The sequence below is a fragment of the Monodon monoceros genome, unplaced genomic scaffold (assembly GCF_005190385.1).
Source record: "Monodon monoceros isolate NGI ecotype Baffin Bay Population unplaced genomic scaffold, NGI_Narwhal_1 Super_Scaffold_13, whole genome shotgun sequence".
In the NCBI taxonomy this organism is placed as follows: Eukaryota; Metazoa; Chordata; class Mammalia; order Artiodactyla; family Monodontidae; genus Monodon; species Monodon monoceros.
The window spans coordinates 3,372,147-3,386,067 of record NW_021703769.1 but is presented as its reverse complement, the minus strand read 5'-3'; the positions used below and the strand labels follow the sequence as shown (position 1 = coordinate 3,386,067).

The 13,921-nt window shown below is 32.3% G+C and overlaps 1 protein-coding gene across 3 annotated transcripts in view; it reads right to left on the bottom strand.

Moving 5' to 3' along the window:
* SYCP2 (synaptonemal complex protein 2) overlaps positions 1 to 13,921 on the bottom strand; it is a 72,927-nt gene that overhangs the window by 47,724 nt on the left and 11,282 nt on the right. For 2 of the 3 annotated variants that reach the window (XR_003793348.1, XM_029221997.1), the window contains exons 1-8: positions 7,489 to 7,606; positions 7,225 to 7,249; positions 4,984 to 5,069; positions 2,965 to 3,050; positions 2,658 to 2,692; positions 1,732 to 1,874; positions 1,597 to 1,649; positions 407 to 452 (exon numbers count right to left, since the gene is read on the bottom strand). Coding sequence is in view for 2 of the 3 variants with exons in the window: in XM_029221997.1 (XP_029077830.1) it covers positions 407 to 452; positions 1,597 to 1,649; positions 1,732 to 1,874; positions 2,658 to 2,692; positions 2,965 to 3,050; positions 4,984 to 5,069; positions 7,225 to 7,249; positions 7,489 to 7,593 (579 nt within the window). In the remaining variant the exon portion in view is untranslated. Of the gene's footprint in view, positions 1 to 406; positions 453 to 1,596; positions 1,650 to 1,731; positions 1,875 to 2,657; positions 2,693 to 2,964; positions 3,051 to 4,983; positions 5,070 to 7,224; positions 7,250 to 7,488; positions 7,607 to 8,390; positions 8,520 to 9,565; positions 9,710 to 10,624; positions 10,687 to 13,921 lie in introns of those variants that run through there. The other variant, XM_029221998.1, reaches the window with a different exon arrangement.

Sequence of the window (13,921 nt, the reverse complement as noted above, 5' to 3'; positions counted from 1 at the left end):
AGATAAAGAGCAGGCAAGTACAGCATTTAAATCAATTTAGAAACAATCAAAAGAAATGCTGCTTAATATTTTACATAGAAATTAGCTAGCTATCACAAATATTCCAAGTACAAATAAAGGTTGAAAATATTTTCATGTTTGAATATATTCATGAATGATAAACAATAACGGGCTTGATTAAGGAAACAAGAAAATTTGAAGTACAACCTTTATATTTCACTTATCCTTGGCTACAAATGTGCCATTTCATAAAATGTCACTTAGATCCAGAATACCAGACCAGCTGTATTTGTGATCTAATTATGACTAACATTAATGTTCTTGTCAATTTGTAACCTACAATTCACTTGACCTTTCCATCAAAATTCATCTAATAACTACAACACATACTAAATTAAAAATTTACCTCATAGTTATCAAGGAATGCTGATAAACAAGGAAATGTAAAGACCCTGAAATAAAAAGTAGTCTGAATTAAAGAAAAAATTAATAAGCCTTCACAGCATAATTTTGACTTGCCATACAAATCACACCTAGGATCAACAGGAAATCAGGCAGTAGTGACAACAATTTAAATAAAATCATATTTCCTTCTTTATTACTCTTTAAAGTGAGAGTTCACGGGAAATCTGTTTCCGAAAGACAGCATATTACTTTGAGGATACTACTCAACCTACCATTTTGACTAAAGTGACTGAACCAAACTACTTTTCATGTTATTGACTATGAACAGAGATTCCTAATTTAGCTTATACTAGTGATATTGATACAGTGGAAGTTCCCATAAGATTATATGGGAAAAGAAGAGTAGAAGTGAATAATACTGCTAATAAAAATGGCTGAATTCATTGAATACTTTCTTGGTCAGATATTACTGTAAGTACTAAGTGTATAACCATCTCATTTAATCTTTACAACAAACATATGAGGTAGATATTATTAGTATTCTTGTTTTACAGTTAAGGAAACTGAGGCGAGTAAGGTTAAATAACTTGTCCAACATTAGAACAGGAAGAGGGGGACCTGTTATTCAAATCCAAATAGTGTGACTCCCTGCACACAACCCTCACCCTATCTTTCATTTCCTTAGCAGGTAAACTAAATGTGAACTCATTCAATCCAATGTGTCCTGAACACCTATAAGGTGCTAGGCACTGCACTACAAAAATACCTCTTCTGTCATTGTCAAAAGTGATAAAAATTTATATTACCTAGCCTTCCATGACCATTCTTGAGATTAAATAACTGCAGAAAGAACATCCTTACAATATGTTAATTATAAAAGAAGATGATTTATGTTTGCTATATATTTTTATTCCAGTATGTGTACGAAGGAGGTAGCTCAAGTAATATTTATACCTAGATTTTTATTGTTCCTTAAACACCAAATTTATAATATATATGCAATTCTGAAATACAGTAAACCAATTTTAGACAAAGTTATTAATTAATATTAATTAAATAAAAATGTATTCTTTCCTCTAAAAAGTACAAAGCAAAATAAGACCAGTGGAGAATTATTTCAGCCTACCATTGTATGCCCTTTCTTGAGCTCTGTTTCTTTATCATTAAATGGTTGTATTTTGCATTGTTTACCTTCTTTTGTCTCCAAGCATGCCATTTACAAGGTTGAGAAATATCCTGCAATCCTAATTTTTAAAAAAGAGAGAGCTTTTAAAAAACATAGTAATTTTAAAAAATTTGTTAATTTGTTATTTTTACACTACTTACTGTTTCAAATTCAGAGACTTTAATTCCTTTAAATGCATTAGCAATAAAATCCATTGAAAACCACTGACATGCCAGTTCTTGTCTTTGTTTTTCTGGGGTCATTCTACATAAAGCTTCTACGATAGCCACTTGTAAGTCATAATCTTTAAAAAAAAAAAAAAAAAATGTATTATTTGAAATTATGAAAATTAAAGTTTATAAAAGTCAATACATTTCATAAGTTGTTAGAACAAGCAAGAGTAATAAGGAACGTAGTGTAATTTACTCATCTTTTGCCATTTTCTTCATAGAGATTAGAAACATCTCATCATTACAGGCATGAACATAGCCCAAATAACAAAATAAGTTTACTAATAGAAGGAGTAAAAAAATATTTTAAGGATATTTAAAATGTTCAAAGATTCCTCCATTCCATTATTAGAGTTGTGAATTGCAAAATAACTCATAGAAAAGTCTATAAATCACAGGTAATCTTTGTTTTCCTTTTGCATATCATGATATTTACAGTTATTTTAAAGTACTTCAAACCAGTGGTTTGTTCTATATGTAAATCACTACATCAAAATTTTCTCATATGAAACTTAGGAAAGAAAATTTGAGCTCTTTTAATAAAAACATTGTTTACAAACAAATCTATCAATCCCAAGAATATTAAACCTCCTAATTTCATAAAATACATTTAAGAAATTTCTTCACAAAAGGAATCCAAATCTACTTGAAAATTATTATTCAAAAACCTACCACTAGGCACAAATTATATTTGACAACTCCTGTTACCATACTTATTTTTTAGTTTAGTTTATAATTCCCTTGCATAATTTCACTACATTACAATGTTAATATTATTTTGACTAATTAGATATTATAGTCTATTAATAAATTTGGAGTAATTTCAAATATGAAAATTTTGAAAAAAACAGACTTACCTCCAGCATCTAAAATCCTTTCTCCCATACTACTCCTGTGAATCAAAACAACGGGTTATATACTAGACAAGTATCAATTAACTAGAAAGCTCATATGTTTGGGGGAAAAAAACTTCACCAAAATTTACAATTGATTAGTATCACAGACTTTGGCAGAAAACATATATATAAATTATATTAGAAACCTACAAGAGTTTATCAGTTTTAATTCTTAATGCAACTCATGGTTGCCTTATTTGCCTTATAAAACATCCTTTAAATTCTTGACTTGAACCACTAATTAAAGAAATATAGTACAAGTTATTACATGAGAATTAACATTTCTTGGTTAGAGAGTATTTTCCTGGCATCTTCAGGCATTTTGTCCAGCATAGCATTCATTTTTTTTAGAGTCTAGAAAAGAAAAATACATAATCCATTAACTTTATATATTCAGTGAAACATTAAGTACTTAGAGATATATTATAGGTATATAAACTTAGAAGCCTATTTTTTCTTAATCACAGCATTTTATGCAGCGAAAGAAGGGTGGAGGAAAGAATATAAAGTATAAAATAATGAATATAAGAAAACATACAACACAGGATATCAAAAATAGAATATACCATGATTCCTGTACTTAAAGCAGTTATACTCTTTGCAGTATGACATGTTTATTATTACTCTAAGAACTAAAGAAGCAAAAAATATTACCCTATTAATATTTGTTCTTATGGCTACACACATGTACACATATATATATACTAATACAGGTTATTTTTAGCATTTAAATACTTAGGAACTGCTAATATCTACATGGTATAGTTTATTTTCATATGAGCTATATATGTATACATAAACCCACATGCTTATGAATTTTCAATACATATTTAGGTAATACTGGCTTGGCCAAAAGGTGTGTTTGGCGTTTTTTTTCCGTAAGATGGCTCTAATAGCACTTAGTTGTCTTTAACTTCATTCGGAACAATTTTGTTAGATTGTATTGTGACAGCTGTCATATCAGCGTGCATTTAAAAAGAACTTACCAAAATTAGTGAATTTTTGTGTAGCCATTTTAATATTGAAGATGGAAGGAAAAAGCAACATTTTTGGCATATGCTTTATTATTTCAAGAAAGGTAAACATACAACTGAAATGCAAAAAAAGATCTGTGCAGTGTATGGAGAAGGTGTTGTGACTGATGAAACATGTCAAAAGTGGTTTGCGAACTTTCATGCTGGAGATTTCTCCCTGGATGATGCTCCATGGTTGGGTAGACCAGTTTAAGTTGACAGCAATCAAATCAAGACATTAACTGAGAACAATCAACGTTGTACCACGCAGGAGATAGCCGACAATACTCAAAATATACAAATCAATCGTTGAAAATCATTTGCACCAGCTTGGTTATGTTAATCGCTTTGATGTTTGTGTTCCACATAAGTTAAGCGAAGAAAACCTTCTTGACCCTATTTCCACACGCAGTTCTCTACTGAAACATAACTGAAACGTTCCGTTTTTAAAACAAATTGTGATGGGCGATGGAAAGCGGATACTGTACAATAATGTGGAACGGAAGAGACACTGGGGCAAGAGAAATGAACCACCACCAACCACACCAAAGGACGGTCTTCATCCAAAGAAGGTGATGTTGCATATATGGTGGGATTGGAAGGGAGTCCTCTATTATGAGCTTCTTCCGGAAAACCAAACGATTAATTCCAACAAGTACTGCTCCCAATTAGACCAACTGAAAGCAACACTCGACCAAAAGCGTCCAGAATTAGTCAACAGAAAATGCATAATCTTCCATCAGGATAACAACACAAGACCGCATGTTTCTTTGATGACCGGGCAAAAACTCTTACAGCTTGGCTGTGAAGTTCTGATTCATCCGCCATATTCATCAGACATAGCATCTTCGGATTTCCATTTATTTCAGTCTTTACAAAATTCTCTTAATGGAAAAAATGTCAATTCCCTGGAAGACTGTAAAAGGTACCTAGAACAGTTCTTTGCTCATAAAGGTAAAAAATTGGGGAAGATGGAATTATCAAGTTGCCTGAAAAATGGCAGAAGGTAGTGGAACAAAACAGTGAATATGTTGTTCAATAAAGTTCTTGGTGAAAAATGTAAAATGTGTCTTTTTTTTAAACTTAAAAACCAAAGGAACTTTTTGGCCAACCCAATATATTTCTTCGTGTCAGACAATGAATTAAGACAACAGAGACACACTACATGATAATTTAGTGCCAAGGTAAAATAATTATTCAATTTGATAAATTGCTACCAAATTGTCTTCACCTTCTCTTTAAGTTTTCAAAGAAAATCTAAAAAATGACTTTACCTCCTGCTGAATACAAATATTCACTCTTGAGTCAATAACCAGGGCACAAATTCGAGGTATGAAACTTTCCACTACTTGCCTTCTACCTGAATAAAAATAAATTATTGACAAATGTGTATTTTAAACTCTTTTCAATGACAATCTTATATGTGTTAATGGAAATCGGACATACTAATTCAGTTCAGACGCACGTGGGCACCAGGAAGCTTGAAATTCAGTCCTGGTTCTGCCATTAACTAGCTATGTAACTTCGAAAAAACACCGTTCAAACAGATGTGACTGATTTTAACTCTGGCAAAGGAATAACCCCAGATCCAGCTTCTCCTTTGAGGCACTTAAAGCAGTATTACTTTTTTGGATAAATAAATACAGTCCAAAACTGGAAACGTCTAATTTGAGGTTTTTATGAAACTGGCCTCAGTAATTTATAGTCATACCTCCAAAATTCCATAACAGCCATTAACACCTCCGGACTTCATGAAGATCTAAATATCTTGTCCTATTTCTAAAATTTGACACTATTCTCTCAAAAGACAAGGCTTTATTAATACTAAGTATATTAAGAGGAATTTGCTTCATGCTAATTCATGATGCAGAGTTCTAAAATAATTTTAAATAATGGCAACGCTGCAACAGAAAATGCACTTTACAAAGTGACTACGTTAAAAGAAAAAAAAATCACTGAATTACTTGAAAAGATAAAGTGATTTACTTAAAAAAAACCAGTTGGATCACTTCATAATCACTGGTGCTTTAGGACTGTTTTCTCGCTTACAAACTTAAGAATTTAGACTAAATTGTTAATTGCAAAGAAACCAATGAAAAGGTAGCATTAACTACTACTGAAATAAATAGCAATTGATATTTTTAAACATTTTGGGAGCAGTTAGCTGTTCCTTTATTTATAAACAATTCACCGGCCCCAATTACCAATCCTAGGTAATTCTTCCTCAACCAACACAGAGATAAAATAACTTGAGTTTATTGTTTGACATAAGGCACTGCCAAGCACAAGTGAAATGATGAGTTGTAACATGTTCTATACTCTCCGTGTACTACTGAAAATTTGGTTTCATTACATCAAGGACAAACTAAGGCCCACAAACCAAATCCAACTCACTGTCCCTGTTTGTATGGCTGTATTCATCAGCAGGTACTCTGTGGAAATATGTGAATCTATCATGATTTACTGAGCCAGCAGTCTCAGGTGAATTTCATTCATTCTTATGAACTTAGCCATCATTAGCCACCACTAAATGAATGGCTTTGGTAATTAGCTTGGGCTGCAGAGTTGATAGTGTTTCTTAATGAATTCAACACCAAAGTCCAAGGCAAAATTAGTGCGTATATGAGAAACTTATACTTCAGTAAAGTTATTTCAATGGAACAAAGGTCATCTGAATCACAAGTAATGTCCAGCTGGCTTTATACATCTCCTAGGCTGTCAAAAGCTGAGACAAGAAATGACATCTCCATTTCCAACAACAAATTTATAGGGGATATATTTTTTCCAAGATCCAACTACAGATCCAGCAGCGTTTCTGGACGTTGATGTAGGTGCAAAGGAAATCTCCCTATTTCAAAATTCATTTTAACTCTGCAACTGAGGAGCTTCCACCTAACCTTCAACTGAAAGTGATTAATCTGCAATGCAATGGCATTCTAAAAAGCAAATATTAAGAAAAAAGTCTAATATAATTCTATAAATGCTTTCCAAGTGATGAATATGCTCAATTAAAAATCATGCTCATGAACTGATATCAGTATTTGGCATTATCTGCATGAAAAGACGTTTTCTAATGTAATATACACAAAATTTCACTACAGATAAGCATGAACAAATGAATATTTGCAATTAACTTTTATAACAACAAACACTAACTCTGAACCTTAAGAGAAATGTCATCTTCTCAAAAAAGAGTGCTATTCTCCTCATTAGTAGACCTGTATTACAAAAACACTGTACTCAATTATTGTTATATTTTGAGTTGCATCAATAAAACATTTGTGGAAATTTGTTTTCTTTCTTGTTAAATAAGTACCTACATAATACCATCAATTTTTTTCTTGGCCTACAAAGCCTAAAATATTTACTATCTGACCCTTTACAGAAAAAATTCGTTGATCCCTGAATTAGGTAATGAATTCCTAATATTAGGACAATACTACAAGAATTGCAAGATTATACCAAAACTCTAACAGCAAATTATTGTTCCAGTAGAAATAAAATGTTTATTATACCTTCATCATCCATGTCATGTATGACCTGAAAGTGAATAATATTTAAAACTTACTATCTTATATTATAAACCATTACAAATAGTATTAAAATAAGAGGTTACATATGAACTCACCACATAATTATTTAACTTTTATGTATTAACTAATTAATCAGGATAAATGCACTAACCAATCTGTTAGTGACTTTTAGTCTCAGGGCATATAGAACACAAATTGTTTTTAAATACATGCTTTATAACATCAGTGAATCAATAGGATTGTTACCATCAAAAGATCAAATAATTCTTCTATCATATTTATAACAGCTTCATCTTTTGAATTTCCTTGACTCAGAATAATCTCCTTGGATTTTTCAAACCAGGTAACCATGTAGAAAAAGAAATGTAAATACATTAGTTACTTTGAATTCAATTTTAATAATTTTAAGAATGTACTCATACAAACAGTAAACCTAAGAATAAAGAAACATTAAAAATAAAAATTCTAGTATTGTATCAAAATAAGTTTATGCTCTTAAACACCATCATTGTTTTTGCTTTTTAGTAACTCACTATATGTTCCCATTTTTTTAGATGGGAATGGATGAAGTTAATCCAATTCCAAGTAGAAAATCTTTACTTTCCCCCCCCTTCAAATTCTTAGTTCATGTACATTCATATTCATAGGTAAAGAATTATCATTACACATTAGATTATTGTGGCATTTTTACTATTTGAAATATTTTGGTATTATTTTATTTTTATTAACTCAGACATTTGAGTACACACTATGTCTTAGGCACTATTCTTGGTGCTGGGTATACAACAATGAACAAAACACACAAAAATCAATATCCTACATTCTAAAATGGGAAATAGATAATAATAAACGATATAAAAAGAAAAGTAAATTAAGTTAGATAGTGATTAAGATGAGCTAAAGAGAAAATAAAGCAAGTAAAGGCCTTAGGGAGTCTTGTGACCTTAAATTCACACAATTATCAAGGACCCTGTATACAGTTCCCTTGTGATCTTTATTTTTCTAACATATACCACAGGTTATAAAAATATTTTATCTGTTTTATATACAGTTCTCAAATTTATTTTCCAACACTTTGAACCATTTAATTAGAAAACACACCTTTAATCATATTTCCCTCAAAGAAATGTTACATATTCTATACTCATCTTTTGTACTAGTCCTTGTTTTATCATAGTTAGAAGTCCAGCTTTCCCCAATATACTGATATTTTTGCCACATCTTCCAAAAGAAACCAAAATGGTTGAAACAGTTTGGATATCCTTTTTATTCAGCTCCTGAAATGCAAATTATACATTTAAACATCTGTAAATACAAAATAGAATGGAATTGGCATTGTGCTAGGAGAGTTATAATCCTCACAAATCTTAGTAATTATCATAATCATAATCTCCATATTGCAAAGGACAAAAGTGTGGTTTAAAAAAGGCAACCTGCTTACAAGCACTCAGCCAGTGAATGACAAACACAGTACAAAATCGCAGACATGTATAAACTCAAGAAACTTTAGTCTTATGATGCAATGAATCAGTTACCTTCCATTCTAAAAAGCTTTATGTATTTAACTAAGGGATACAAGACATTTTTTTTTTTTTTTTTTTGCGGTACGCGGGCCTCATCACTGTTGTGGCCTCTCCCGTTGCGGAGCACAGGCTACGGACGCGCAGGCTCAGCGGCCATGGCTCACAGGCCTAGCCGCTCGGCGGCATGTGGGATCTTCCCGGACTGGGGCACGAATCCGTGTCCCCTGCATCGGCGGGCGGACTCTCAACCACTGCGCCACCAGGGAAGCCCGATACAAGAAATTTTTACTCACTCTTCTAGATTCGTAACAAACATCAAATTCTGGTGGAGATTGTCAATAATCACTTTTTTCTCACGTATAAAAATACTTTATACATGACAAATCAAGTACAAGGTTTTTGATGATTTTTGTTTTTGTTTGTTTTATTTTTTGTAAGCACCAAGCACTGTCCACACAACATGAAGAATATGCTGATAGGCTTTTAAAAAATAGTTCAAGTTGTTTAAACTTCAAACAGGTAAGCTATTTTTCCCGTTTAGATAACAGTTAATAATGGTAACACTATGTAAACACACATTTTTTATATATTATTTAGAAAACAACAGTCCAACATGTTATTTGGGACTCCTCAAACAAACACACACAAAAAGCAAGTGGTGAAACAAGCATTTATTTAGATAGTTATAAGTGAGCTTGCCAAACCCTTTTTATTCATTCCTTCCAACGGAGTATCTCTTCCTAAAAAGTAGAGTGGTATCTAATAACTGTAATACTCATTCAACAAAAATGAATATTTACCCTGCACATAAGGTCATCCAACTTGTGGAAAAACTGTTTGCTGCATTTAATCTTCACATCTTCACAAATATCAATTTGTAAAAGTGTTTTCAAAGGTTTGAAATCATTTTTTCTTAAAGCATTATCAATGCATTTTTCCAACTGCTGAAATATAGAAAATGGCAAATATATTGAATCAAAACCCAAATTAGTCACCTTAGTCACCTTATGAAATCAAGTAATTCAAGAATTGTTTTCACATTTGAAAATTCTCAAAAGAGCTTATATAATATCAATTCATTTATTTTAAAAAACTGTCCACTATTAAATTCAGAGTAACAATTAGAGATTAAGTGTTTTGATAACAATAAGCTCTCTACAAGAAAAATATATTTTACTATTTTCCACTTCATATTTCTTATTGGAAAGTCATCATTATGCTAAACTCAACAAAAACCTGTTAATGAAGGAAATAAAAATCAACTTTATAGTAACTAATACTTAATACCATGGATAAAACCCTAACATATCTATCAACTTCTTCATGAAGTTTAAATAGTTAAAAAAAAAAATTGCATAAAGACAGGTAAAAGCACTTTAGAAACTATACCAACCAATATAACTTAAGCATTACATACACATATAATTTATTTATTATATTCTATATTTATAAGCTTTATAAAATCTGCCATCCCTGCTATTAAAGTACACCACCATTAATAAGGAATTTTCATGCATTAGTATGATTCTCCTAAATGCAAGTATCTCACAATTTTAAGCCTTGATATAAAAGTATCCAGCCATAAATGATACATAGATCAGTGTATGATTCATTTCTATGTAAGAGGTATATATAAATCATCTTTAGTACTTTATATTCTTAATAAAGCTTTTGGAAACAAATCTGTTGAAAAAATAAAAGGATAACATTTTTATTTCAATTATTTGACTCTTGACCATTTCATAAAAACAAGTAAGCTTTGTCTTTCCTAAAACGATGGCATTTAATACCTATAAATAAACAAAAAGTGATTTTAGGAATTAAAATAAAAGACTTCCTTTTGGTCTAGGACTACATACCTGGAGATTTGGTCTTATTGGCATTTTGACTTAATTTTAAAACAGGTGGACAAAACAAACACCTACAAAAGAAAGCATATACTTTCTGAATCTTACAATCTATTTTATATGTTTACAGTTTTAAAATCTTAACACACATAAATAAGCATTACTGCTTATACCAAAGGCAATAAATGTTGTTTCTTCAAGTTCCTCACTGCTTATGAAATTACTCATTTGAATCTGTCCATAGAAGTTTCTGGAGGAAAGCCTGAAGATCATTTATTCAAGCTTTCCCTTTTTATAAATGACTTAAATAAATGTCAAAGTCCTGCCAAAAGGTCACAAAACTAGTCACTGAAAGAATATAAATGTGAACCTCCCTCATCAGAGATTCCAACTTTGGGAACAAGAAGAAAAATAATCTTGAATTAATGCCTAAATGAAATTTAAGCTAGTAATACAATATTTAAGAAGGGAAGTATATGCAAGTATACTGCCAAAGAACAGGATATGTAAGAATATACAAATATGCAATGAAAGGAGGAAAAGATAACCTAAACACATTTTTCCCTTCAAAAGAGAATGGAAACAGGAAACAGCAGGGTTACATTAAGCACCATCTTAACAAAAGAATCTAACATTTGCAAATGCAATTTGGAGGTTTGGAGGTTAGTCCTATAAAGGAAAAGAAATAAAACAATCTTTTCTAGACATCATAACTAGAACAATTTTAAAATAATCTGTACTATGAAGAGCTTTGTAATAGAACCTCAGGAAATTCAACATAGAGGGGAAATTAATTACTTAATCCAGGAGGAATACAGGGCTGTGTATCTTGAAGGCAACAAGAGGCACTAGTCAGTCTACTTTCTTGCAGACATGCCAGTAGAGATATTTAAGCGCCAGTGAGGACATACATAAGAGACATACAAAAGGGATGAGCAAAAAAATATCCTGCATTTCCAAAGATTAACTCCAGGGGGAAAAAATCTGATCCACAGAGAAACACTGATTCCACATACACAGGGAGCCAAGTATAAAGATGCTTCTGCAGCATCGTTCTGAGTGAGAAAATTCAAAAGTACTTAGATGGGAGCTACGAATGGGAGGGAGGGTAAGGAATGAATAAATAAAATGTGGCATATGCTAATCAATTTTGTAAAGATAACAGTTAGATAAAATGAACGAGAATTTTAGATATTTGCAGCCAAACAGTTTTAGTGATTAAAAAGCATGTTGCCAGATGATAAATACAGCATAATGCCGCTTATATGCAAAAAGAAACTTTGTATTATTTATGATTATACCTCTAGGTACACATAAGTATACACATATTTGTGTGCATGCGTGCACCTGTGTGTGTGTGTGTGTGTAGAGTGACATTCACCTACACCACTCAGGACACTCTACCTGTCAGCTTATTGGGGAGGAAGAGTAGCGAGTTGCACAGAACCATAATCAGCTACTTGGCAACGGGAAACTTCAGTTTTATTTGTAATTTATACTTACTTAACCTTTTAAAAAGTAAATTAATACTAAAATGCAGGTAGGTGGGGTCCAAAACTTGGGATCAGTAAAATGTGGGTTTGGGTTATTGTGAGGGAAATGAAATCACAAGGCCAGCCTCTGCAATTAAGCAGCTAGAGTCCAGCTGCTCCATCCAAATCTATCCACGACTTAGCTGTGGTTTTGCCCCATCTGGTTATGGTTGTCTGCTCTAGCTTAAATATTAAATGGGTGACTCTAGGTCTGTGGCTAGCTGGGGATTCCAGTATACCAGCAATGATTCCAAGATCTCTAAACAGTTGGTAGTTGTTTTATCATTTTGCCTGGGAAACTGGGAATGCAGGGACCCACTGGTTTGCTTTCCCAATTCCCAACAAGGGGTGTACCTATTTTCTGCTTGGCTTCAATCTTTCTTTCTCCCCAGGCCATCACAGAAGATGGAAATTTAGCCTGTATTAACTCAATTATGGAGGTAAGAAATAAGTACTGAAGGTCAGCAACCAACAGGGGGATTAATGAGGAAACATAAGAGGAACAAGGTAGGCTAGAGAACCCTGAGCATCCACCACTGCCACTACACAATAGGCCTGAAAGCTGCAGGAGGGTCCATTCCTTGGAATAAAAAGACAAAGTTGAGGATATCACAGAATCACAAAGGAACAAAATGTATAGAATAAAAAGTTGAGATATGAAGAAGAGATGCACACATTCCACTATCTATTCAATGAGAAATCCAGAAAAAATTTTTAAATAAAAAAGAGCAGTGGGATGGCAACAGCTGAATAATAGCCAAGAACTTTCCCAAATAAATATAAACATCCACAAGTTGAAAAAGTCCACGGAATTCCAGGATAAATAAGAAAAAGTACATCTAGACATACTGTGAGAACATTTCTGAGTAAGAATAAAAGAGAAAATCTTAAGTCACCACAGCAAAAACAAAACTCAAATGCATGCAAAAGAATAAACATAATAGATTCTCTGTTCTCACAATGCAATAAATTTAGAAATCAGCCACAAGATAGCTTCAAACTTCCTATATATTTGTAAATTTAAACATACATGTGAATAGTCCATGGGATACAGAAAGATAAAAATGACAAAATATTTAAGTGACTAAGAAAATGTGAACATATAAAATCCTATAGGATACAACCAAATCAGCAGTTAAAGTACAATTCATAGACTTGGATGAATTAATTAAAAGGTGAGAAACAGAACTAGCCAAAAGAAAGAGATCCACAGGACCTCCAAATGGTAGTTATCAGACAAATACTTCAAAATAACTGAGTATTGTGTACATAATGATTATAATACAAGACTGAGAATTGTGGCAGAGAACTGGAAACTGGGGTGGGCAGTAAGGAAGGCCACAGAAAGTCTGAAAGAAGACCAAATAATCCTAAAAACAAAAATAGTCAATAACAAGATTATTAAGAAAAAATAAAATGGATGGTTTTAATAGCAGATTAGACACAGATGAAGTAAAAGAGAAATGGAAGTGGTATCAGAAGATAATATCTGAAATGAAGCAGAGACAAAAACATGGGGGTGTATCAGAAGTCAGATCAAGAACACAGAAGAAGGAGGAGCTTCAAGATGGTGGAAGAGTAAGATGCAGATATCACCTTCCTCCCCAGAAATACATCAGAAATACATCTACATGTGGTACAACTCCTACAGAACACCTACTGAACGCTGACAAAAGACCTCAGACCTCCCAAAAGGCAAGAAAGTCCCCACGTACCTGGGTAGGGCAAACAAAACAAAACAAAACAAAACAAAACAAAACAAAACAAAACAAAACAA